At 32.7% G+C, this 27,760-nt stretch overlaps 2 protein-coding genes across 6 annotated transcripts in view; both read right to left on the bottom strand.

The window, feature by feature from the left end:
• Window positions 1-1,541: 1,541 nt before the first annotated feature.
• Window positions 1,542-22,222, bottom strand: LOC111706881 (calpain-D). Of its 2 annotated transcripts, XM_023479815.1 has the most exons (32): window positions 22,107-22,222; window positions 21,308-21,342; window positions 18,733-18,791; window positions 18,280-18,322; window positions 17,491-17,548; window positions 17,172-17,212; window positions 17,008-17,091; window positions 16,670-16,701; window positions 16,434-16,551; window positions 15,839-15,912; window positions 15,112-15,201; window positions 14,650-14,779; window positions 13,759-13,902; window positions 13,372-13,457; window positions 12,677-12,794; window positions 12,540-12,621; window positions 11,796-11,857; window positions 11,463-11,533; window positions 10,349-10,465; window positions 9,449-9,572; window positions 8,906-8,980; window positions 8,790-8,849; window positions 7,554-7,630; window positions 6,908-7,019; window positions 6,163-6,247; window positions 5,818-5,869; window positions 5,032-5,109; window positions 4,303-4,354; window positions 3,943-3,999; window positions 3,665-3,750; window positions 3,378-3,437; window positions 1,542-2,108 (listed from the first exon to the last, which is right to left on the bottom strand). In XM_023479815.1, exons 1-32 carry the CDS (start codon window positions 22,123-22,125, stop codon window positions 1,991-1,993), a joined length of 2,499 nt encoding a protein of 832 aa, XP_023335583.1. In that variant the 5' UTR covers window positions 22,126-22,222; the 3' UTR covers window positions 1,542-1,990. The 2 variants fall into 2 exon arrangements, with proteins under 2 accessions (XP_023335583.1, XP_023335582.1); XM_023479814.1 differs by lacking the exons at window positions 1,542-2,108; window positions 3,378-3,437; window positions 3,665-3,750; window positions 3,943-3,999; window positions 4,303-4,354 and having other exon boundaries at window positions 5,033-5,199.
• Window positions 22,223-22,304: 82 nt separating this feature from the next.
• The window catches only part of LOC111706879 (cingulin), a 19,802-nt gene continuing 14,346 nt past the window's right edge, over window positions 22,305-27,760 (bottom strand). For 3 of the 4 annotated variants that reach the window (XM_023479812.1, XM_023479810.1, XM_023479811.1), the window contains exons 23-30: window positions 27,604-27,700; window positions 27,018-27,169; window positions 26,803-26,881; window positions 25,554-25,658; window positions 24,366-24,452; window positions 23,491-23,551; window positions 23,215-23,349; window positions 22,305-22,603 (exon numbers count right to left, since the gene is read on the bottom strand). In XM_023479812.1, the coding sequence (XP_023335580.1) occupies window positions 22,562-22,603; window positions 23,215-23,349; window positions 23,491-23,551; window positions 24,366-24,452; window positions 25,554-25,658; window positions 26,803-26,881; window positions 27,018-27,169; window positions 27,604-27,700 (758 nt within the window). In that variant the 3' untranslated portion in view covers window positions 22,305-22,561. Of the gene's footprint in view, window positions 22,604-23,214; window positions 23,350-23,490; window positions 23,552-24,365; window positions 24,453-24,718; window positions 24,846-25,553; window positions 25,659-26,802; window positions 26,882-27,017; window positions 27,170-27,603; window positions 27,701-27,760 lie in introns of those variants that run through there. The other variant, XM_023479813.1, reaches the window with a different exon arrangement.

Below are 27,760 nucleotides of genomic sequence, written 5' to 3'. Positions count from 1 at the left end.
CTCCAAGATCCGCCCCTACTCCTAATTCATTCTTACTCCAAGATCCGCCCCTACTCCTAATTCATCCTTACTCAAAGATCCGCCCCTACTCCCTAATTCATTCTTACTCCAAGATCCCCCCTACTCTCTAATTCTTTCTTACTCCAAGATCCCCCCCACTCTCTAATTCATTCTTACTCCAAGATCCGTTGTAAGTTTCTTTAATATCCAAGCTTGGTTTCAGTAGTTTTCTTTATCAAATCTGTTATGTTGATTACAAAATAAAAATGTTTCTTGTGATTACATTTATTAAGGTTAAAGGTCGTGATAGAAATATACTTTATATACTTAGTAAAATCTTTAGTATAAACATATTACAATAAGAATTACACTAGCTTGGTAACTTTAAGACAGAAGTTAACTTTTGGTAAATAAAAATCAAACTGAATATTAACAAAGCGTCATCTGTGAAATTTTAGATTTAATAATTAATGTCGGCCTATAATTTTATACAACTTACAAATTAACAAAAAAAAGTAGAATCAGACCACTTAAAATATTGAATAAGCGTAATTAAAAGCTCTGAAAGTAAATCAGCCATATTTCAAATTCAAGAAAGAACTGTATTTAATTGCGAGTAACAAGAATAAAGAGAATTCAAATTCTGAAGTCATTTTATATTTTCTCATTTTGCTAAATGCCAAAGTTTAGGGCTGAAAAATAAAATATTTTTGTTTATGGATGGATCAAAGGATGATTTCACTTAAATCTAAATTCAATTTGAAAATGAGAAAATAAGCAATTCTAGGTTAATTCCAGAAACTTGATATTTTCAAAACTTTTGGATTATACCATTTTTATTTTAAATTAAATATATAGAGATCATTTATTATTTAATTTTCAGTGATGAGTATAGATAAGAGTATTTAATGCCATTAAGGAATCTTTTTATAGGTTGATATAATGTTTTCAAAACCCTTTTAAAGTACTGCGTAGATGTAGATTATCCATTTATAAAATGAGCAGCTATTAGTTCAATTAAAGAATTTGCATAATATTTTTTTAAACGAAAGAATACATAATTATATTAAAAAGTATAGTACATCTCAGTTCTATTTTAAAATTAAGATTCAGCATATTACATTTTAAAAAAATGATTAAAAGGTGCCTCAGCTTTACCTGAGAGAAAAAATGATCGTGAGAAGTTAGTTACAGATAATCAGCCCCTATGTGAGATCAAACTTTTTGTTGCGAAATTAAAGTTTTAGAAAATCAGCTGTGATTTAGTAGGGAAGTAGTTCAACTAGTTCAGCTACTTCTATAGTGCCGACGATTCAACTAAAAAAGTGGTTCAACTAATCTTACCCAATTCAACTACTAGTTTCAAACTAATTAATTTCAACCATGAGTATTATAGAGAGTACTATAGATAGGCCGGTCGCACATTGAGTCGGATGTTCAGGTTCAGGTAGGAGGTATGTAATGTGAAGACTAGTCATTGGTTGGAGATACACATTACACATGCAGTGCATACAATACATAAGATCAAGCTTTGTGTGGAGTTTTCAGGTAACAACATATAATCAATGGGTTAGAGTGGGAGTAATCCATGATTGAGGGGGAAGAGGTTCACAAAGAGGAGCATCTAATTCCTCAAGGGGTTAGAGGAGAGAGGAGCACGTAATCTATGGATTAGAGGGGAGAGTGTAGCGTGTAATCCATCTTGTGGTTAGAGGAGAGAGGAGCATGTAATCTATGGATTAGAGGGGGAGAGTAGCGTGTAATCCATCTTGTGGTTAGATGGGGAGAGGAGCATGTAATCATGGGTTAGAGGGACAGAGGAGCATGTAATCTATCTTGAACCTGTTTGGGTCGAGGAGCGTGTGATCATGGGTTAGAGGGACAGAGGAGCATGTAATCTATCTTGAACCTGTTTGGGTCGAGGAGCGTGTAATCCATGGGTTAGAGGGGGAAGAGGTTCACTAAAAGGAGCATGTAGTCCATCTAGGGGTTAGAGAGGGCGGGGAGCATGTAATCCATCTAGGGGTTCACGAAGAGGAGGTTTATTATCGGTCCCAGGAGATGCCCAGTCATGTAAACCCTTCTGCATGGAAACTCTGTGAGTCAATCTAAAAAATATTCAAGATAAGCAAAAGTCCAGTAAAAACTTTACTGAGAACATCAATCTACCATAACTATGTGCTGTAGATGAATGTGATAAAAAACTGTACTGAGAACATCAATCTACCATAACTATGTGCTGTAGATGAATGTGATAAAAAACTGTACTGAGAACATCAATCTACCATAACTATGTGCTGAAGATGAATGTGATAAAAAACTGAACTGAGAACATCAATCTACCATAACTATGTGCTGAAGATTATTGTGATAAAAAACTAAACTGAGAACATCAATCTACCAAAAGTATGTTTTCTGTTAATGAAAGGAAAAAACTGTACTGAGAACATAAATCTACCAAAACTATGTTCTGTTAATGAATGGATAAAAAAACTGAACTGAGAACATCAATCTACCATAACTATGTGCTGTAGATGAATGTGATAAAAAAACTGAACTGAATGCATGAATTTATGTGATATAAAAAATGTGCCAGGAAAACTCAACTTCATAATATGAACCAAGGGTGTAATACAAGGAAAGTTAATTGAAGTTGCGTATACTCTGGGTACATATTGAAACCAGTTCTCTTTGGGCGGAATTTGTAAACAAGAATAGATGCATCAGTGTTCGTTTAGTATCCGAGGAGGTTGAAAGCATTAAATTCTGATAATTCTGATAATTCACTTAATAGTTTCCTATGACCAGAATATTTCATTGATTTTTTTATCTGAAAGATGGATCCCATGTCAGGCTTTGACATCCGTCTTGTGTTTACATTACCGCCCAGAGACAGTACACTGCAGTACAAAAGATGTGTACACTTCTGAAATAACTTTCCTTGCATTACATCCTTGATATGAACCTGCTGAGCAGTGTGCTAACGACACATCAAAAAAACTACATGATTTGAATCTGTGTATTTTAGAGAATATGAACCTGCTGAGCAGTGTGCTTACGACACAACGTCAAAAAAACTACATGATTTGAATCTGTGTATTTTAGAGAATATGAACCTGCTGAGCAGTGTGCTTACGACACAACGTCAAAAAAACTACATGATTTGAATTTGTGTAATTTAGAGAATATGAACCTGCTAAGCAGTGTGCTTACGACACAACATTAAAAAAAACTACATGATTTGAATCTGTGTATTTTAGAAGAAAACTAAAGTTTATGACATGTAACTGAAGGGCTATCTAAAATGTTGCAGGAAAGCTGATCTCTATGTAATAAAGTTAAAATGTGATACGGAAGCTGAACTAAATGATATCTACCTGTGTGCTATAGAAAATCCTCCAGAACCTTCCAGTTGTGTTAACACTATAATAACTTGTCTGAAAAAATATAATCAGATATTTCTTAGAACTTACATCCACCCCTCCCCTCCTCTATTCCCCCTCCCCCTTTACATTTTGCAACAAAAAATATATTTAAATTAACTTGTTGTGAAATTATTTAAATATTTTTTACAAATAATTTGGGATTGTTTAATACCTCTATTTCTAGTTAAAAATTATGAAAATATTGTACATTATTGTGCGATCATGTACATTGTACATACCTATGTAAAGGTGGAACAGAATCCATTGTACAAAGGTCTCCTCGAGTAGATACAACATTGTACGATTCCTGGCAGTCACATTTAACCTAAAATTTGTAAACCAAGTGAGACTTCTAATGTTTACTAATGACGGACAACATTTTAAAGTCTCTGAAAAAAAATTCAAGATTCAAAGTTATTGTTTTAAATCAATTTTCTCACTAAATCTAATTTACAAAACGTTATTCAAGAATTGGTGAATACAAGTTTATTAGTGTGTGAAGAGAGTATAATAAAACCTGTATCCATCTATCACAATGCCTGTTCTCCACCATAACTACAAGACCAGCCCAACCCTAACCCGGAAATATTCATTTAAATATTCCTTTTCAAGTCATGGCCTTTTCAGGGAAAATTCGTTGTGTAATTTATTATGGGTATAAAGGGTTAAGACGAAAAAAAATGATTATAGAATATATTATCCTTCTTGAAGGTTTTCAGAGCCGACGAATGGTGTATCAAATCAAATAGGAGTTTATATTTCATAATATCATCTAACACTTAATTGTCAATAAAAGAAGTTTACTGTTAAATCATTATCACAATTTTGCTAAAAATCTATATTTTAAAAATAAATGGGTAACTGTCTGAATATTTTCCTTTGTGAGATAATAAGCAGTCATTCCTTCCCTTCCTTCGTGTCTTGTACCTCTAAACATATACTTATGGCTAGTATTATTATTAACCGACAACACATCATTCAATCAAATAGGAGCTAGAAAGTAAAACATTACTGAAAGCAAGGTTAATATGCAAGGAAAGTTATTTCAAAGGTGTACTGTCTCTGGGCGGTAATGTAAACACAAAACGGATGTCGAAGCCTGACATGGGATCCATCTTGGACAAAAAAAAATCAATAAAATATTCTGGTCACAGGAAACTATAATGTGAATTATCAAAATCTAATGCTTTTAACATCCTCGGATACTAAACGAATACTGATGCATCAATTCTTGTTTACAAATTCCACCCAGAGAGAACTGATTTCAATATGTACACAACTTCAATTAACTTTCCTTGCATTACAAACTTGACTGAAAGCAGGTTTAAATATAAGTAAAGGTAAGAAGAAATTGATTTTCTTACTTTTTAAAAATTAATTGGAGCCTCAAAAATTAAGTAAATTTTGGAGAAATAAAAATAAAAATATGATTAAAATCAAATAAAATCATATATTGTAGGAATGGCCTAAGAAAAGTATTGGTTTAGAATTTCAAGCCCTTTCCAGGTACTAGTTTCGGCTCGGACTTCTTGTATGTAAAATAAGTAAATATTGAAGAAATACAAGTATAAAATATTTATTAGTAATATAAAGTAAAAAAACTTACTTTGCTAAAGTTAGGTTTATTATAGCATCAGCTAGAAGATGGTAGCTTGAGGAGAGCTGTTCTACCAGCAGTCTTTTACTATTATCATAATATTAAGTTAGGAGGTTTATTATAGCATCAGCTAGAAGATGGTAGCTTGAGGAGAGCTGTTCTACCAGCAGTCTTTTACTATTATTATAACGTTAAGTTAAAATTAGAACAGAACTGAATTAACTTTAAAATGAGATATCCTTAATCCCGATAGCTTAATCTGAGTAAACAATGTATAGACTTATTATTTTCTTCTTAAACCTCTCTTTTTGGATATCCCTAATGAATAAAAGTTACGTTTGATAACCAATTCAGATACGTTGTTATATCGATTGAACTAATATCCGATTGAAGTAGTCAGCCGGCTTTTAGAGCATGTAAACAAATTTAAATTTAACCATGTTAATATGAACTTATTAAACACATATTTCATCAAATTTAACATGGTTCTTTTGAAACATTAATCCAAAACTTACGTTTCGTTCAAACGATCATTAGACCAATGGATATGACACCACAAATGCGAAATAATTAAAAACCGGTTTTTCAAAAGTTAAAGAGTGCATCTCTAATCTCTAGAAATTAATCTGAAGATATATTAAAAGAAAGGATTCTAAAGTTTTCAGCTCAGATTAATAATTATTTTAAACACAGACGAAAAGAAACTAACATATTTCTATTTTATCTGTTTTTAGTTAAATTTGAATCAATTTTTTTATTTTTTTTTATTGCTACTGCTGGACATACATTACATACCTAGAGTGTAGTGCTAGGACGTATTCAGGGTATACAGGATTCAAACTTACTTCTAAACAATATTACGTCATGAGAAACCATGAAAAAAAACTTTAAAGATTTTTTTTTGAAAATTTTACGTCTAGACTTAATGTTTTTTTCTAGATTATTATACTTTCTAATGAACAGGACTAAACAGGGTTTCTATGTATGTTAATGGAAAATAAAAAAAAAAAAAATGAATCGTTTATTAGGCAAAAAAAGACGAAAACAATGTTGGTATGTATACATAATTCTTATTTTACAAACAATTCGGTCTCAAATATTGAGGACGAATTATCCTGTGTGTGTTGATTACTATCCTACCTGTGTGCCAATGATTGAATGCCATACAAAGAACTAGATAACAGCCGGGCTCAAGCATAGCATGACACCCGACAAATCCACGAACCTTAATCATAACTATTAAACATGTTGAGAAGAGCAAACAAAACGTAGAACCCATGACCGAAATAAGCAAAGTTCAACAAATTATTATCCAAGTTTAACGAAATATCAGTAAAGTTTAACAAATTATCAGCACAGTTTAACAAATTATCAGCAAAGTCTAACGAATAAGTAGCAAATTTTAACAAATTATCAGCAACGTTTAACGAATTATAAGCAAAGTTTAGCAACTTATCAGCAAAGTCTAACGAATAAGTAGCAAAGTTTAACAAATTATCAGCAACGTTTAACAAATTATCGGCACAGTTTAACAAATTATCAGCAAAGTCAAACGAATAAGTAGGCAAAGTTTAACAAATAATCACCAACGTTTAACGAATTATCAGCAAAGTTTAACGAGTTATCAGCAAAGTTTAACGAATTAGTAGCAAAGTTTAATAAATTTTCAGCAAAGTTTAATGAATTATAAGCAAAGTTTACCGAATTATTAGCAAAGCTTAACGAACTATAAGCAAAGTTTAACGAATTACTAGCTTAGTTTAACAAATTATTAGACAAGTTCAAAAAATATTTAGCTTAGGTTAAAATATTTTTTTTAAGTTTAACAAATTATTATCAAAGTTTCACAAGAAATTACATATAAATAATATAAGGTAAACTCCACCTGTCGTTTACTATGCCGGACAAGTTTTCCAATCCTTGGAGTTTGGTTTGAAGATGTTCGGAATATAACAATACACAGATCTAACTGACTACGGCTGGACTTCTCAGCACTTCTAAAAAAGAATAAGATTTAAAGGGACTGTAAGCGTAATTTCAAGTGACCTTTCATGCAGAGATGACAATGCCGAATTTACAACACCACCCTCTTAAAAGCCTTGTCTGAGATCAAGTATGAATAAGCACAGTTTATTTTGATTCGTGGTTTCTCATAATAAGGTGCGAGAATTAGTTTTAGACGCTTCTTGATTTCATGTTAGACTCCTTGGTCCGTGTTTCAAGACGGGTCGCAGCCTACGCCGACATACTCGGAAGGGAATGGCCGACCGCAACAGAAAGGGTTGCTTGCTGTCCAAGTCAACCATGTGCAAAAGGGGCTTGGTCAGTTTTTGCTTGTGATTAGATAAATTATCTGATTTAAACACTTTTTGAGTCAGAAATCTTCCACGTTTTTGATCAGATTAGGGTTTCAATTGGGTTCCGTTGTAAACCGGACATTGCCACTTTTGCATGTAAGTTGGCATTTGAAAAAGAGAACAAAATAATAATAGCTAATCTTGGCGAGTGGTAAACTAATCGCATTTTTTTACCTTTGCCCCTCTTGAAACAATGAGAACTCCACTTCTGTTGGTTCCAGAACAGTAATCAGGGTTGGAGTCTGGTGTTCCTAAATATATATGGGTTGGAGTCTGGTGTTCCTAAATATATAAGGGTTGGAGTCTGGTGTTCCTAAATATATATGGGTTGGAGTCTGGTGTTTCTAAATTTATAAGGGCTGGAGTCTGGTGTTTCTAAATTTATAAGGATTGGAGTCTGGTGTTCCTAAATTTTTAAGGTTTGGAGTCTAGTGTTCCTAAATTAATAAGGGTTGGAGTTTGGTGTTCCTAAATTAATAAGGGTTGGAGTCTGGTGTTCCTAAATTAATAAGGGTTGGAGTCTGGTGTTCCTAAATTAATAAGGGTTGGAGTCTGGTGGTCCTAAATTAATAAGGGCTGGAGTCTAGTCTGGTGTTTTTAAATATATAAGGGTTGGAGTCTGGTGTTCCTAAATATGAGAGTTGGGAGTTTTGCTAATTATATAAGGGTTGGAGTCTGGTGTTCCTATATATGTAAGGGGAGTCTGGTATTCCTAAATATATAAGAGTTGGAGTCTGATGTATCTAAATATATAAGTGTTGGAGTCTGGTGTTCCTAAATATAAGAGTTAGTCTTGATGCATCTAAATATAGGAGAGTTGGCTGTTGGAGTCTGGTGTTTATAAATATATAAGAGTTGGAGTCTGGTGTTCCTAAATATATAAGAGTTGGAATCTGGTGTTTCTAACTATATAAGAGTTGGAGTCTGGTGTTCCTAATTATATAAGGTCTGGTTTTTTAAATGTGGTTATATATATTATTAAAGGTTTGGTTTATTAAATGTGGTTTTGTGTTTAATACGTCGAATTAAATGGAAACTAACTTAAAGTACGAGGAGTGGTGACCTAGCAAATGCAAGTACAGAATGTGCAGAGCTGAGGCTGCAATTACAATTAAGCAAAACAAAAACAAAAAAGAGGGAGACATCTATTCAATGAAAGGGTGATCGTGCACTGTCTTACAGTGGCGCAAAAACAGCGACTCGTAAGCATTCTTTCAAAAGCAGCGCCATAAATGGAAGGGCAATGGGAGGCAAGAAAAAGAAAACCTGCGGACGTGCAGACTGCAGATGGTAAAAGGAGAAAAAGATGAACATTTGAAATTATTAACTATGCCTCGTACCATTTTATTTTATAAAAATTATAATACACATGTAAAAAAACAAATCAAAAACGTTCCATAATGTGTTTACCTTAGAGGAGAAGGGTGGAAGTATACCTCCTAATCTAACCTCTCTCCACCCAGACCGAACCTTAACAATCGATCAATTAATCATAATCAAGGTATCATAAAAATTCATTTGGCTACCTTGCATATATCTATAGAATCAAAATATCGAAGAACGTCTGTAAAAGAAATCCAGAAAACTCCATCCTCATTTTCCTGAACATTAATATTCTTCCAATACATTAAAGAAAATATATCAAGAAATCAAAGACAGAAATTCTTATTCAGTGCATGGAGTTTGTAATATTTCAGCGTTGTTTCAGTCACACTCTTAGCTGGGATTTATTTAATTTTTATGAATTATCCTAGTAGTTCTGTCAACTGTATTTGGTTAGTAAGGACCCACAGATGACTCAGGATGTATGTCATTAAAATCAGAAAATACGCCATTTTGAGAAAAGTTTTATTAAATATAATTTTCTCAGTATTAAAATCTTTTCAAATAGTAAGGTGTTGAGTTTGAACACTGGTGAAATATTACAAACAACTTAACGCTCTAAATTAAAAATTGTACATCGTAAAATGGTATCAAAATGAATCCTAAATTTTTTATCCATATTACTGCATTCTCAGTTCAAATATGTTATATAGCCAGCCTCTCCTTTAAGTAGCTATTCAGCTGACCTGTGTTCCTAGAAACTCCCTGAGTTCTTGAGTCCATATATCAGAGTAGTCAGACCAGTCCCCGGACCAAGAGTAGTGACCCCAGGGGTTCCGTAGTCGGCACAATCGGATACCAGATAGATCCCTGGATTATGTTAAATGTTCAACTATACAGGGGAAGAATATTTTTATAGATTTTACATTAAATAAATTCAATCTTAATAATTTATTTCTAAACAAATAGGACCACTTCCTTAAAAGACCACGCTCAATAAAAGTCAAAAAAAGGATATATCAAATCAAAACACCATCATTATTGTATGAAGTTAATAATAGATCTTCAAAATTAATCATCCAAAGTTTAAAGGAACATCAAAGTACGATTGCCACACCCCTCCAGAACAAAAAAAAAGTTTGATTAAAAACACTCACGTAATGAAGTTTTATTCATATATTACTGGTGTTCCAAAAATGATTTATAACCACCAAGAAGGATCAGATCAGATTTTAAATAAGGTCAAAATAATTCCAACAGATATCCAGCTTTCACTTGGAACAGGTCTCATCCAATGCGTTTTTAATCAAACTTTTATTTTGTTCAGGAGGGGTGTGTTGCCGCTTCACAACGAAACCCCTCCAATCTTAAGTTTAGACACGATGATAGAGATTTTTTTTCATTTCCTAGAAATGACTAATCAAATCAGATCTTTAGGGACATCTTTCAAACCATTTCGAAAATTGAAGTGACTATAGACTAAATCAACATTTGGCGGATGACTTATCGAAAAATCAAATGGCAAGGCCTCAAGTTTTAAAGTTTTACATGGTTGTGCAGTGTTACTGTAACGCTATTGCTTTCAAATTAGGATTACAAAAAATTACGTTTTAAATAAAAATAATTCATTTTAATGCGTTTCCTACCTAACATCTAGAACTGAATATGCATGCCTAGGTCTCAGTCCAACACTTCTAAACTCTTCCTCGTCAATCTTCATGTTCCCCCCTCCACAGCTGGCTCCCATCAGGAAACCCTGTTCCCTGAATATATCAATGGAAACCCTGCTCCCTGAATATATCAATGGAAACCCTGCTCCCTGAATACATCAATGGAAACCCTGCTCCCTAATATATCAATGGAAACCCATATCCCTGAATATATCAATGGAAACCCATATCCCTGAATATATGAATGGAAACCCTGCTCCCTGAATATATGAATGGAAACCCAGCTCCCTGAATATATAAATAGAAACCCAGCTCCCTGAATATATAAATAGAAACCCTGCTCCCTGAATATATAAATAGAAACCCAGCTCCCTGAATATATAAATAGAAATCCTGCTCCCTGAATATATGAATGGAAACCCTGCTACCTGAATATATGAATGGAAACCCTGCTCCCTGAATATATGAATGGAAACCCTGCTCCCTGAATATATGAATGGAAACCCTGCTCCCTGAATATATGAATGGAAACCCTGCTCCCTGAATATATGAATGGAAACCCTGCTCCCTGAATATATGAATGGAAACCCTGCTCCCTGAATATATGAATGGAAACCCTGCTCCCTGAATATATGAATGGAAACCCTGCTCCCTGAATATATGAATGGAAACCCTGCTCCCTGAATATATGAATGGAAACCCTGCTCCCTGAATATATGAATGGAAACCCTGCTCCCTGAATATATGAATGGAAACCCATATCCCTGAATATATAAATGGAAACCCAGCTCTCTGTATATATAAATAGAAACCCTGCTCCCTGAATATATGAATGGAAACCCAGCTCCCTGAATATATGAATGGAAACCCAGCTCCCTGAATATATCAATAGAAACCCTGTTCCCTGAATATATCAATAGAAACTCTGCTCCTTGAATATATCAAAGAACTGTGATCCTTCAGAATTTAAAATTCAACAATAAAACGATTTAGATGCTTCACATTTTCTCTGCTGTGCAAGCATTAGTTAATCAGCCTCAGTTCGTTCAGAAAGAACTTTTCATGCTTTTTGAATTCAAAACAAAGGAACCTTGAACTGAGGAGCTGAGCCCAGATAAACTCTGTATCAAGATCATCATCGGGAGATTGAAGAGAACTTGCCTAGAATATTTGAAAATTAATCAAAATAAAAATTATATAAAAATTCTAATTATAACGTAATATATTATCCTGATTCCAATTCTAATTCCAATCCTAATCCCAATAATAATCCCTACTTATTCCGATAACTTTACCCAATAACAATTCTGTACAAAATCCCAATCGTGATCCAAATCTTAATCCCTCTCTTACTAATCCAAATCCAAGCCTTGATCGCCATCTCAATTCCAATCCTAATGCCAACAAGTATCTATGTTCCAACCTGTAAAGGGACGGATTCACAAGGTGCACCAGTAAGTGTAGAAAGCCCTTCTATTGCTCTACCTGAAATAAATTTATTTATGTATTAACCTAAATCATTCTGTTTAACTTGCCAGAGAGGAGGTAGAAACTTTTGTATACATGACGGACGTTACTCAATTTCCATAGCAATTAGCAATCACGTGCTTATTTTGTGAGAAACAATTGACATCTTTGCAATTTTACAGAAAATAAATGTAAACTATGTATATTAATTGAAATATTAACTACTAAGCTTCCAGGACACCTTGCGGCACTTCTGTGATTTTTTAGTTTTTGACAAAAATACTTTTAGTTATATAATATTACTAGGCTTTTAGGGCGTTTCGCGCCCATCTTCTATTTAAATTGTGAACATGTTCTTTTTGTTTACATTTCAAAACAAAGAAGAAAAAATTTCGCGGATTTTTAAGAATTTAATTTTTTTACAAAATTAAAAACCTTTAAAACACATTTTTCTTAATCTTTTTCATTCAAAAACCTTCCCTGTGGTCACGTGATGTCCCACAAAAAATTTGAGCCCGATCGGTTCAGCCGTTTTGACGTTTATTGGATACAAACAAACAGACAAGCCAAATTTATATATAGATGGCAGAAGACTTATTAAAATTCTGACCAGGAACCAACCCTACGGTCCCCATTTTTTCAGTTTCTATATTTATTGATTGTTAAAAAACTAGCAAAACATTTGTGTATATATTTTTACCTGACACGAGAGCTTCATAGCATCCGTGAAGATTAGCCATTGCTTTTTCTATCAGAGGAACCCACAACTGTTTACGTTTAGCCTGGGGTTAAACAATTTTAATAAACAAAATTATAAAAACTATTCATTGTTCTGACCTGAGAGTAAACTAGTTGTCTACGTTTATCACAAGGAAGAAGATCATCTATAATAACAGTTTGCCAAGATCCATCTTTGCATAATCTGATCTGATATACTCCTTCCTCACAGTACTCTCTTAAATATATGTATTTATGTTAGTAAATTCAATACTTTTTAATCGACTGGTATTACTATTGTTATTTTTATTTTCGATAGTGAAAATGTTTATAAGAACTATCATGAACACATTTAATTATTTTATGATTTTCACAAGAGAAAGGTTTGAAAGAGGTTGTGTTTCACACAGGATACAATTACACAGAGAGGAAGGTCTTAGTCATTTCTCGTAAGTCAACACTTAATTAAGAATTTGGTTGCTATTTTGAAACGTGGATTTTGATCTTCCGGATCCGGGTTGCTAAAATGTTAAGGGTCCAGATCCGGGTTGTTAAAATGTTAAGGGCCCGGATCCGGGTTGCTAAAATGTTAAGGGTCCGGATCCGGGTTGCTAAAATGTTAAGGTCCAGATCCGGGTTGCTAAAATGTTAAGGGTCCGGATCCGGGTTGCTAAAATGCTAAGGGTCCAGATCCGGGTTGCTAAAATGTTAAGGGTCCGGATCCGGGTTGCTAAAATGTTAAGGGTCCGGATCCGGGTTACTAAAATGTTAAGGGTCCGGATCCTAAGCACTGAACAGTGAAAAGCCAAGTATACCTGGTTGAAATGATCCGTTCAACCAACTGAGTATTCTCCGCGATAACTGCCAGTGCACTGAGAAGCCAGCAGTTCCCCAGTATACCCTGAAAAAAAGTATTAATATTAAATTTATCCGATAACCGAATTTTTCTTATCAAGGTCAATTAAATATAACCATAGCTACTTTTTCAGTCAAGTAAAAGAAAAAATATATCAAATCAAATCAAACCTTTAAATAGTTTTTTCCCCGTTCAGGATTCTTTTTGCCCAAAAAATCATTTATTCCCCAACAGCCAGCGTAACCATGAAAAGAAATTTCACTCCTTGCAAACGTACGTATCTTTCATGGGGGGGAGGTGGGGGGGTTACAGATACCCCCGAGTTAAACCCCTTAAAACTGTCTACCTGAGATATATCGCTAGGAAGAGGGGTTCTGAACACACTCCATTTTACGTTGCTGTCCCCCTCGGTAACTATCTGATGGGGGCGCAACCATTGTGTTACACCGTGTGATCTTCTGGACGGTTCAACGTCAAGGGTTGGTTCAGCCTGATTAAATGGGAAACATTGGAGAATATTAAGTGCTAGAGGGGGGAAAATGTTTTATTTTCATGAAAAGAATAATAAAAATGTATATGATGTGAACTTGCTGCCTAATTTATATGTTTAGTGAAAATTAAGGATGACTAATGCAGGGAAACCAAATTTCTACTAAAATCTCGTATTACAGCCAGTAAAAAGGGTGGCAAAGAGTGCTTAGAGATCAGAGACTATCATCTGTATCAAAGATAAATAAAGAAAACAAGTAAACAATTCAGGGTACTTTGACATTATTTTCCACTATTTTTTAGAAAATCTATATATAAATTTGGCTTGTCTGTCTGTTTGTCTGTTTGTTTGTTTGTTTGTATCCAATAAACGTCAAAACGGCTGAACCGATCGGGCCCAAATTTTTTGTGGGACATCACGTGATCACAGGGAAGGTTTATGAATGATAAAATTTTTAAAAAAATGTGTTTTAAAGATTTTTAATTTTGCAAAAACATTTAAATTCTTGGAAATCCGCGAATTTTTTTTTAAAAATCCGCAAAATTTGTTTCTTCCTTAAAATGTAAACAAAAAGAACATGTTCACAATTTAAATAGAAGATGGGCGCGAAGCGCCCTAAAAGCCTAGTTTTTTATAAAATAAAATATATTTTCTCCCTGAAAACTAATAAGTAAAGAATATGATTAGATAAATGTCGGACCACAAAAACCAATGAACAACGAAAACATGTTTGTAAGTTTCCCATTCCTGGTTATAATAAAGACTCTTCTTCGTCGGTGGAAACAAATCGTCGACGTAAGGCTGACCAGCTTTTCGGCATTCATTGACGATTCGTTCCCATTTACTCAAAGCTTTCTTTTCTTCCTCTGTCCGAACTCTGAAACATAATGCTTATTGCTTTTAATATCATTCGAAACTGAGGCGAGATGACTTATCGAAACGAACTCACTGATCATAAAATATCAAAATATATAATTATTTATTAGCAACACAAAAACTTTTATGTATTCATACGTAATTTTAAGTTAAGATCTGCCGATTGATCTGGTATACAGCATTTCAAGCAATCAAACTAGCAAATTAATTCGAATTATCTTAATCAGATTGTTATATTTCTTAATTGTTTAAAACTTTACTTATGAAACTTTTTTTTTTTACTTTACTAAATTTTTATATTTATTTTCCGTTTTTAAATACAAATGTTCTCACATATCCATATCCCTGGTGTCACCCCTGGTGAGAAGAGAGGAGGAATCAGGTCGTCCACTTCCTTTACCAGAAGCTAGTCCAACATGTCCCCTCAAATAATATAATATATATATATATATATCATATTCTATAAAAACGTGAAATCATAGTAAAAAATACTCCAATATCAGTTTTATTCCAACTGATGAATGGGTTAGACCCATGAAACATTTTGTCTTGGAAAAAATATATATTTAAACATCTACAATGTCTATTTAAACTGAAAAAAGTTGAAAATATTATATATATATATATATATAGGAGAAATTTTGTGAATGTTTCAGCTTTGGATTATATTTAGTAAATAGCTTGGGAATGGGAACCCAGTTTTACCTGGGAAATTTTATCTGTTAAAGTCACCCCACTAAATTTAGATTTTTAAGCTAAGCAATTACATTCCCTTGGTTCTACTAAGTTCCTCCATCAAAAATCAGTTAGAGAGTTCATAAGCTATGATCAGACATACAGACAAACAGAGATTACTGCGTTATATATATCTAATATAATGGGACTCATTTCAACCAGCTTTTTTACCAACCATTAGTTTACTGTTAAAATAGGTGAATAACTACAAAAATAAAGAAGTTTGAGAAAATGTTAAAAATTTTTGCCATTTTATACAAGAATTTAACAAATGTCAAAATTGTTTATGTAAGACATTTTTAAATTACAAAATAATTATTTTTACCTCGCTCCAGATTGTTTAGAATTTGAGCACATTTTACATGAAAGTCGTCGACGAGAATTTTCATAAGTACAGACCTAAAATATAATTTGAAAATGAGAAACAAAACTAGAATATCATTTAATTACAAACTGTAATATTTTTTCTTTTGAACTTTGTTTATTTCTAGTCTATATTCGTTGTTTATGTTTAGTATAGCGTTTTCAGAAATGAATTAAACTTCAGAGACGACTTTGCGAAAATAATCCTTTTCTCTCATATTTAGTTTCTTGCAACTAGCTGTAAACTGTTTAATACTTGTCAAATTACATAGTACTTCGTTTACTGACTTATTAGGCTGAACACCAAATTCAACTTAAAAATTGTTATGTTGCTAGAGGTTAAGGTCGTCATTATTCAAATTATTTAATGAGTAACCCCGTAGTTTCAATAGCGCAGACCTAAATATGATTTTAGATTGGGATTAATTAGAATTAATCATTTCTTGACAATAAACTTAATTAAGAAAGTAATCTAATTTTTTTCTATCTCTCTTTTATCATTTTTTGTTGATATTCTTTGTTTTCGTAATACGTAGCTTGGCTTGATATTTGCATACCTGACAGATCCAAGCCCCTGGCCTTACACCAGCTATAGTATGTTCTGCAGTACAATTACACATTTCACAAACAATCGAACCAGGTTGGTTCAACATAGTACATCGAGTACACTCCCATCTAAACCATATTAATTAATGTATAAATTAAAAAAAAGAATTAATCAATCATGGATCGATATAAAACAAGATTTTTTCAATTTTGTTGTCCGCCTGTTTTAAATAATTAAATATCTTACCCTGATTTTTGAGGTCTTGAACTCCCACAAGCCTGGAAAAAAGGAAAATAATTTTTAAAAAATGAAAACGCACAAAATTGGAGCAGGTGTTATCATTTTCACCAATGTGTACCGATATTTACCAATATTTACCAATATTTACCGATATTTACCGTATTTACTGATAATTGCCAATATTTACCAATATTTACCGATATTTCTTAATTTTTACAATAATATTCACCATAAATATACAATGATATTCAACAAATATTTACAATGATATTCACCAAATTTACTAATATTTCCCTATATTCACCAAAAGTCATCACTATTTACCGATATTTACCGATATTTACCTCACAAAATATGCTAAGATTAGTATTTTCTAATGTGCACTCTTCACAGCTCCACGACTTCTCATATATAAATTGGAAATCATTCTGAAAATAAACATTGGAAGTCATACAGTTGTCCCCTAAAGGGTGAAATTACGTTCATTTCGTAATATAAAAACACACACCTTAATATCTAGAGTATCCATTCCTTGTTCTACACTAGATTCTAAAATAGATGGATCAATTACCAAGGGTGTATTTTCACTTAATTAACCTTTCCCGCTCTACAAAAGATTCCACCCCCCCCCCATTCTAAAATTTCATTAAAAATGGGTTTTCGCGTGATAAAAATGATTTTACAAAGAAAATGAATCAAAGAATGATATTTTTTTACCAAGATTTGAAAATAATCGTGAGAGGTGATGGGGTTGGAATCGGATGAGCTAAATTTAGCTGTAAATAAATATTTTAAGAAAATAAAACTTTTCTAAAATGCAAGAATACCTGAAAACCTATCTCGTGAGAAGGCGTTTGAGTATTTTAATCCGTCTTCTGCTCGGGTCTATTAACAACAGAGGATAAAAAAATGTTTAACTTTTTTATGATAGAGAGAAATTCTTCAATCAATCAATGAGAGTTTTAGGGACGCCATCCTAAACACTTTGAAGTAACTAAATAGATTTCTTAAGATGGAATCTATCTAAACTCTAAGACGCCCGGCCATGATATTTGTGTGCATAAATTTGAATTATTTTTAATAATAAATTTATAAAAATACATTTAAGTCGATTTTATTTATCATCAATAAATAAATCAGCAATAAACATTTCATAATAAACTAAAAAAAATCCTAAAGCGGGATCCGAATAAAACAAGAAGGAAGCGTATCGGCCGATCATTAAATGATAGGCAATGCATTAGCCATGTTAATGTTGTCGTTGTTCTCAAAAACTGAAATTCCATCCGGGTTGGACTTGGTAAGATAGTATGCTTACTTTTGTTATTCACTCCATTTCTTTTTAATAACATTGCAATCTCAGATGTTGTATCTGTATGGTTAACTAAGAAGTTAAAAAGCTAGTATCAAAATATTACATACAAATTAGTTTTGCACTCGAAGCTGAAAATCAAAATCAAAATATGAAGAAGAAAAAAAATATGTGTAAACATTTGAGTATTGAGTGTGCAATGTGCACTGTGCAGTCAATGGTTTAGGAGAAAGTAAATTTATAAGATAAAATTAAACATTTAAAAAAATATATTTATGTTATTGTTATAATAAGATCCTCTTTCCTTGTTTACATAGATTCCACGAGAATTGAGCTGAGTTTCTTGACTAAAAATAAACAACATAAAAAGTTTTAAAAAAGCATTTTCGATAAATGTCAAATATCAGCAAGGACCAACTGAAAATGAAGTGTTGACTGAGGTCGGAACTGTTGAACTGTGGATATCAAGATCATTATTTGATCTTGATCTTTTGTTCATCTTTATTCGATATCCCGTGAAGTGCGAAAAACAAACAGAAGCCAAGAATTTTTTGCGTCCAACCAATGCCCAATGAGAGAACAAAGAAAGTAGGGATATACAAGATAAAGAGATCTAGCCCAGATTCTCTGTAAAATTCATTCCACTGTGGATTTCGAGATCGAGCTATCGTGATTATAGTACCGGTATCCAATACAAAAGTTCCCAGCTCTGATAAATCATTAAGAAAATGAATATGGACTACTTTATGCTGTTTTCCTAGAGAAGTTGTCTGAGTTAGCGCTAAAGAGACGAGCCTGGAGATCAGATTCTCTTCTCTACAATCCATCAATCAATCAATAATATTTTATTATTGTTATTATATAATAATATATTATTACTATTATATAATAATCCATTATTCAATAGATCATTATTAAATTTTCAATCAATATCATATAAATATCTAATCGATAACTTTTATACTAATGCAAGCTTGGAGATCTTGCTTTTACATAGTCCTATCGAGTTCCCTATCAAAATTTGAGACAATTCGGTCCAGAGGTTATGATCTGACATACAAACAAACATAAGGAATCATAAGGAAGTGAAATCTGCAAGAGACCCCATTGTGGGCCCCCCAGACCGCCCAGGCAGCAGGGTGCACTGCCCTGCCCCTGTTCTAACTAGACATACATACATACATTAAACAGACAAACAGAGATTACTACTTTATGTATATATAGATACAACCAATTTTATACCGATTAATATTCCAACATCTTATAATCAATAACCAATTCATCTAACAAATCAATAATAAACCCAAACCAACCCCAAAAATCAGTGTTATAATTATGCATTAAATAATTTTGCTCCTTCAAGAATAAAAATCAAGTTGGAAACTGATCTTCTGCAATCTTTGCAAATGCAAATTAACTTTCTTTCAGCTCAAAGTATAATTTCTGAAAAGCTTAAATGTTTATTGTTTGAACATTAATTTTTTGATAATAAATCTTAAAAAATCAGAAGGATTAGAATGCATTTTACTGGTCATAAATTAACTTCAGAATTTACAACTGTTAAATAAATATATTAATTGTGAGAATTACGTCAAATGGCGTTATTATGAATTGAATTTTGATCATAAAAAAAAAGTTGTTGAGAAAATTCAAGATTTCTTCATCGTTTATATAACATTATGGTTTTTGTTATTGTTTTTTTATGGTATATATATATTATATATTAAAACTGATTTTTTGGGGAAAAGAGAAAGAGATTCCTCAAAGATTAAGATTACATCATTTCCATCCATTTTTCTGAATTTATCGACTACATAATAATAATAATAATAATACATTCTTCTAACATAAAACATATAAATTGCCTAGAAATCCGCCAGATAAATTTCACTTGACAAAACTAACATTTTTCAGTGACTCCAAATGACTCCAATATTATAGCGAAAACTAATTCTGAGCATTGTGCAACCCAACCCCCCTCCCTCAGGTGCGAACAAGGGGGGGGGGGGGGCTCATTTAATATTACATCTGGATTCGTGATATTTGTTGAATAAAGCTCTTATTCTTGATTTTGGAGGCAGTTCTTTTTAAGTTTTATATTATTTATGTAATAAATCCTATGAAAATAAAGATATGTTTAAAGAAACGTTTCCATCTCTATTTTTCACTCCTTGAAGCTTACACCACAGAATTAAGTTTATTCAAAAAAGGGGATTTTAAGGGGGGGGGGGCGGGCACAATGTTGCCAAGGGGGGGCACCCTATTTTTTTTGCGAGCTGATCGCGAAAAAAGTGCCCCCCCCCCCTAAACAAATGCTTTCGAACGCCCCTGGCTGAGCTATGTCTGAACTTATCAGTGTATTTAACAATACTGAAGTGCTAAATCTTGCAACTCAATAATATCTAGAATAAATACATTTATTTACAATCTCTGATATGCACATATATGTGTGTAGTCCGTATTGCGTAATGTATTACACAAAAAAGTTAACTAAAGTTGCAAGTAAAATCAAAATGTCACAATTCTAAAACCAGTGGACAAAGAAAAAACTATTTGGATAGGGAGCGGGGGGTCACAAACAAACGAAAATTTAACTAATTTGATTAAAATACATTTCCGTATAATCATTTTTTTTCAAAAATTTACTTTTATTTCTGTTTACAAGTACAACACTATTTGCAGTTCCAAAAAATAGATATTCCTTAGTAACCCATCCCACTCTTACTTTTAACCTAGATAAACAAGACCTTGATCTTCTATTATCTAGAGCAGCTTGATAACAATATTTAGCGTGTGTTTCACTAGGAAAAACTTAATTTTTCAAAGCCAAAAAGTCTTAACACAATAATAATGTTTTATTTTTTATTTTGGAGGAGAGGGGGATTCTTGACAGTCGCCCCTGACCAAACAAAACTGCTAGAACAACGAAAGCGGCAAAAAAACAAAAGCTTGAACAAACAGTACTAGGAATTTGTCGGAAGGAATATTCCACAAAAATTACATAACAAAGCCCAGTTCAGTGACACCGTTAAAAGGCTTGATAAGAAAATTCTCGTCATCAAGTAGATATTCGAGTTAAGTACCATTAAAAATGTTAAGTATAAAAAGTTGAAAATTGGAATAACGCTTTCAATTAGAAAGCATGGATTTTCCGGGAAAAACTATTTCAAAACGAATGACAATTGTTTAAAAATGTATTAACCAGGCCAACCCAAACATGACTGGTGCTGATGAACGTGATCTCTAATCCCATGCGTGGTTTTATCGTTGCGTTGCGTTAATTGATTAATTGATTGTTTGTTTAATTGATGATGGATTGATTAAATGAATGCCTGAGTATCTACTGGTGGAAGAAAGCTCCCCTCCTCTGAAAATATTTTTACCATTTAACTGTTTAAAGTGTAACTAAAAATATACTTATTTTTTCATCCACGTCTGATTTTAAAATGGTTAGTATCTAAACAGCAGAAGAAAAGGGACTACAAAGTACAAATTTAAATCTTTTTATATTATTTTTCTTTAAAATGTTAAAATATCAAAAAGGTAATAAATAAAAAAATTAATAATTCAGTATATTGCCATTTTTTTTTAACTCACTTTCCTACCAATAAGTGTCAAATCAAATCGTGTTAACAGATAAAATCAAGACTTGTACTAAAAATATTCCCTGATCTCCCCCCCCCCTCTATTCCAGTTCCGCGTGTAGACTAGACAAGACTGGATTTTATCACCAGTATTCCAGGGGAATATGATGATAACACCAGAACTCAGGGGAAACTAAATCCAAACCATATCTTGACAAATCATTTAATTGACAATATATTCTGTAAATTTACCGAGGAGGGAGCTGGTAAGCTATTATCAAAATCGAGAATTGCACTTAAGATTTAGGAAAGCATTTTTGTGCATTTAGTATCCCCCCCCCCTCTCTCTTAGGCTGGATATTGACAAGATTGAACAAACTTCCTTATTGTTCTTGTTTTAACAAACTTTCAAGGCTTGCTACACAAACTGATAAGAGTTCTATACAAAATACAATTTCAACAATCCAGACCAGGGGGATATGAAGCTCATCCTATGGAAGGGAAAAACAAGTAATATAATTCCTGGGGAACTAAAAAATCTACATACCCTCGTTCTCGCGTCCCATCTTACAACGACATTTCAGCCATTCACTTCTGAAAAATACTTTATTTACACAAAAATTCCAATCGTATATATTTTATTGAGCGAAAATATTTTCTTTTTCTGACAATTTTGGTTACAAATATTGACAATTTCTTGAATAATTGCACAGTAAGTAAACAATCAACATATTTAAAATTTCAATTAAATTTTACTTTAATTTATTCTACTATATTGTGATGTATTTACATTCAAAGAAAGACCCATATATTTAAATGCTAAACAAATTAAATGGCCGAAGAAAAATTGGTAATTTTAAACAAAACAAAATCAATTTTCAGCTTTACTAAACAAATTGAACAACTTTTCTTCTGTACGGTACATAGGCTCATAACCGGTTCAGTCAGCAAGTGAGAAATAAACCGGTTTAGGCTGAACTACGGCCAGGTTTATGAATATTTTTAATCTATTCCTAGATCCCAGTTCAGAACACCGTCGTCATCCTAAAACAAAAACAAAATTTAATTTTAATTTGATTTTATTACATAATAATTGAATACCATTCTGCTAGTGATGCTCTATTTCTTGAATGGAACCCTGTTTTTTAAATTATGTTTTTTAAGATATATTCTCCATTCTTTTTACTTTAACTCGACCAATAATTATATATGTTAATCTTTGTGTGTGAAAAAAAATGTATAGTATAATAAGAATATTAATAAATAAATTAGCAAAGATACATTGCAAAAATGAGATAAAAAACTAGGAATTTTGCGAATTTTTCGGCTGATGGTGATTTGAAATGACAATTTCTTGAATTTCAATTCAATTCAATTAAACCTCGCGTCCCTAATGCATAATGACACAGCACGAGATCAATCTTTATTAACATCACCCAGGAACTACAAGTCCAAGAATAACATATTATCAGGTTGGTTGGAATTTGTTTTGATTTTATTCAAAATCATATCATTAGATGCGGATTTTATTTTTAAGTTATTCCAAATTAGCGCAAAAATGCATACTTTAAAGTTTTGGGAGAAGTATTTCTATGTTGTTCTTACATGTTTCAATTTTAATTAGGATTATGGCTGAGAACTGTATTTGCTCTGACCTTGAAGTGTGTGTTGACATGCTTCTCTAGCTTCTTCTCCTGCCCGGCCTGGAAGGTCTTGAAGCAGATCGGGCACTCGGGCAGCATGTGGTCTTCAATATGCTTTAGGTAGACGGGATCATTTCCGGTAATATCCTAGACAATTTTAATTTATCTAAACAATGTAATCTTTTCCTTATTGAATCATTTAACTCAAGCAAAGTCGGCAACCTTTGTTTCTTTGAGAAAACAAAATAAAATTAATGAGATGTGTAAACTGAGAATATCTTAACCAACCTTAAACTGTAGTTTACAGACTGGACATTGTAGTTCCTCCTTCATCTCTCCAGAACTATACCTATTAGCGGACTGAATTATAATTTGGAAATTGATTTTCAAACATATGTTAAGCTGCTGGAAAGTTTCTATAAAATAACAAAAAATGGCTTAATATAAATTATTTAGATTTTTATTAATTATTTTGACCCTTTATGTGACTTATCATTTATGTGTTATCATTTATGTGAATTATCATTTATGTGTTATCATTTATGTGAATTATCATTTATGTGTTATCATTTATGTGAATTATCATTTACGTGACTCATCACTTGTGACTCATCATTTATGTGACTCATCATTTATGTGACTCATCATTTATGTGACACATCATTTATGTGACTCATCATTTATATGACTCAACATTTATGTGACTTAGCATTTATGTGACTTAGCATTTATGTGACTTATCATTTATGTGACTTATCAATTAAACCCCATCATCCTTTCGACCTATCTGTGTACCCTACTCAATGCTTTCAAAGACATAACATCGCATTTTTAAGAAGAAACTAAAAATCGACAACTTTAAAATGAGAGGATTTTGCAGTAAAAACATGAGTGAGCCTTTTTAGGATTTCATTTATTTTTATGCAACAACTTGATGAATCATTTAGAGATAAGGACATTTTTGATAATCTCTCTTTTTCAAAAGTTCAGTTTTGAGAGCATAGATTTTTTTCTTCCGTTTTTGGTTTTTTTTTTTGCCCTTTAATCCGGGTCCATGGATCCGAATATTTTTGCGGATCCAGATTCTAAGCACTGGTGCCCTACAAAATATTTATAGATGGGCTTAATCTTCACAAGACAAGATTCAAACTGAGTAAATGTACCTGGCTGGAGATCTGGCCCTGAGCTCCGGGATCCCGGGACTGCAATCCATCTTCTCTGGTTCCAAGGGGGTAGGAAGCTCATCCCGTCTATTATTATTTATATTATTATTAAAGGACAATATAGTTGGGGCCGGCGCAATACAAAATACAACTTAAACCAACTTAACCAGGGGGATAGGAAGCTAATCATTCCAGTCTATACAAAATACAATTTCCATAAACCAGACCAGGGGTTAGGAAGCTCATTCCATCAATACAAAATACAAATTAACTGACCAGACCAGAGGGATAGGATTGCGAAGTTCATTCTGTCAATATAAAATACAAATTTCACAAACCAGACCATGGGGATAGGAAGCTCATCCCGTCTATACAAAATACAAATTCAACAAACCAGACCAGGGGGATAGGAAGCTCATCCCGTCTATACAAAATACAATTTCAACAATCCAGACCAGGGGGTTAGGAAGCTCATCCCGTCTATACAAAATACAATTTCAACAATCCAGACCAGGGAGTTAAAAAGCGTATCCCGTCTATACAAAATACAAATTCAACAATCCAGACCAGGGGGATAGAAAGCTCATCCCGTCTATACAAAATACAATTTCAACAATCCAGACCAGGGGGATAGTAAGCTCATCACGTCTAAACAAAATACAATTTCAACAATCCAGACCAGGGAGTTAGAAAGCGTATCCCGTCTATACAAAATACAATTTTAACAAACAAGACTAGAAGACCAAAGGGATATTTTTGGAAAGTCAGTCAAATTGATTTTGTGGGGGAAATATCTTCAATTTTTACGAAATAGTTTTGTTACAAAAGTGTACACGTATTTTCAAAAAGTCCTTTATTTATTGAGCGGCATGTCCCAATTCACAACGGCACTCAAAACTTTCTGATCAAGTATAAGGGATATCCGTGTTTTTCCTTTTAATACTGATAAATATCCATTTTAATTGTGGTTGTTCTAATAAAGTGACTTGAGCATATCTGCTGCAAATAAAATGTAGGAATTGCAAAATTAAGCACTTAACATTCCAGAAAAAAACGACATCATCTTCCACAATATTGAGCACTAAGCAGATAAAGGTTGTGAACCAGGTATGCCCCAGTGCCCCTCTTTAAATTGACCTCCACTTGAAATAACGACAGCCATGTACATTTACACTGTAAAGTCCTTACTTTGAGGAGATTAATGATGGATGTTTAGGTTTAGCTCCGGTGTTCTCTAATTCTACAGTGGGACTAACAGCACTCTTTGAGCTAACAAGTAACTGTTCCTCAATCCTGATTTATTAAAAATATCTGTTATTTATTATTTATTCTTATTATTAAATCCAGCACATTGAAATTGAAGTTTTCAATGATTTTTAATGTAACGTTAATAAGTTTAAAAATTAAATTATTATTTAAGGATCAATTTTCAGTTCCAATATTTTTATTAAAAAATTATCTTATCTTAATATTCATAAGGATTTATAATGATTCATTCATAAGGATTACAGGAGACATTAGTTCCAAAACTAACACTTGGCCCATTTCCAACACTGAGGGTTAGAAATGGGCACAAATTGAAAGACTGGGTTTTTAGGATCCGGCACATATCCAGAGTAAAAGTCGAGAATAAAATCTATAGCCAACATTTTATTAAGCATGACGAGGACAACAATTCCCAATTCAAAACTTTTTTTTTTAAATCAGTGAAAGTAAAAATTATCTTATGAAGACTAAAGCAACAGATAAATTATTTCTGAAGTCTTAGTTTCCCAGTTTATTTGTAAAATAAGAAAACAAAGTTGATTTTATTTCCTGCATTTTAAAAAAACGATTACAATTACAATTCTAAATTGGAAGAAACAAAAAAATATCATTTTTTGATTTCTCAATGCTATAATGATTATTAAATAATAAAAGAACAATAGGTTTTTATTTTATATTTTTTTTATATTTTATCTTATCAAAAAATCTTGTTTTGTTACAGAAATGCGTAAATGCTTGAAAATTGAAATTGATATGAATTCGGGTAATTGTCTCAAAACCAGGAAATGAGCTGAAATGCGGTGTTTGTTTTAAAATAGAGATATGTACGAAAATTAAATACAGTGTCATCACAAACTAATTGTCACACCTTATTATTAGTTTAAAGTTGATAATTGTTGTTTCAAAATATAGTTTTAGCCATTTTTTGTAAATATATGGTGTAGTTTTGTTTAAATCGGCTTGGATTTAAAGATATATACGCTTGAAAAAGATAACTTTCCAGATTTGGCCCATTTCTAACACTCAGTGTTAGAAATTGGCCAAGTGTTAGTTTTGGAACTGATGTCCCCTGTATTAGGGTGTCGAGCATATTTTTTAATCCTTCTCGTTCTTTAGATTGAGAACTGTGGTTTTTCTAATTACCCTTCGCTGCCATGCCACCCTGTTGTACCTGAAGCTATCCAAGTTGCTGTTGCTGTAGTTGGACCCGCTGTACATAGAACTGAAGGAGCTGTTGGCAAAACTCTCATCTAATAAAGATATGTATTATGTACATTATACAGGCAAATTTACTATAAGGCTGGCGATTTTTTAGCCTTATAGAATAGATTTGTTGATCGATGATTTTTTACTTTCAGAAACATAAAAATGTGCTTATTTTGCTACCTGTTGGTGTTACTGTTCCTGTATACTCGGTTATGTGTGCTGAGATGAAGTCTCCCATCTTGTGCACGTTCCTCCTCTCCCAACCAAAAACGTCGACCAGATTCGAGTCTGGGTTGAAGAACGTCTTCGTCTCGTCCAACAGATCGTTAGATCTAGCAATTTTAAATTTAAAATAGAATAAACAGAGCAAGAATATAAATTCTATATTCCACAAAATAGCACCCTTTGTGAAAACAGAAAAAAAGTAATCTATGTAATAAAGCTCTTCGCACATATATATATTTGAATTATATATGTTACTTATGGCTGGCCAAACAGCTGTACCAAATTGGCTGAAATGTTTTGAGGGANGAATTATATATGTTACTTATGGCTGGCCAAACAGCTGTACCAAATTGGCTGAAATGTTTTGAGGGGGGGGGGGGAAGGCTAACAACAATACAAAAAAAAAAAATTCTCAAATCTTTTTTTACAAAATTCGATTGTTTTTTCTTCAAAAATCTAATTTTTTCTTCAAAATTCAAAATAAGTGTTTCTAAAATTTCACGGGCAACGCTGGGCACTTCAGCTTTAAGATCGTTATTACCTGAGATAGTTAAGGATACGTCTACTAATCTCATCTCTCGATATCTTCTGTTCTCCTACTATACGGGCTAGTGCTGCCGACACAATATACTTAGGCTCTAAATATCAAATTTAAGTAAATCATGAGACTTAACCTTAGCAAACTTTCTACGGGGGGG

The sequence above is a fragment of the Eurytemora carolleeae genome, unplaced genomic scaffold, assembly GCF_000591075.1.
Source record: "Eurytemora carolleeae unplaced genomic scaffold, Eaff_2.0 scaffold763, whole genome shotgun sequence".
Taxonomy (NCBI): Eukaryota; Metazoa; Arthropoda; class Copepoda; order Calanoida; family Temoridae; genus Eurytemora; species Eurytemora carolleeae.
This window is presented reverse-complemented; position numbering and strand designations above follow the sequence as displayed.

Coding starts and splice junctions, on each gene's coding strand:
- LOC111706881 (XM_023479815.1), bottom strand. Junction 17,092..17,171: donor TGGATACTCTAGATATTAAG/GTGTGTGTTTTT, acceptor GTTTATTTTCAG/AATGATTTCCAATTTATATA. Junction 10,466..11,462: donor GCTCAGCTCCTCAGTTCAAG/GTTCCTTTGTTT, acceptor TGATATATTCAG/GGAACAGGGTTTCCTGATGG.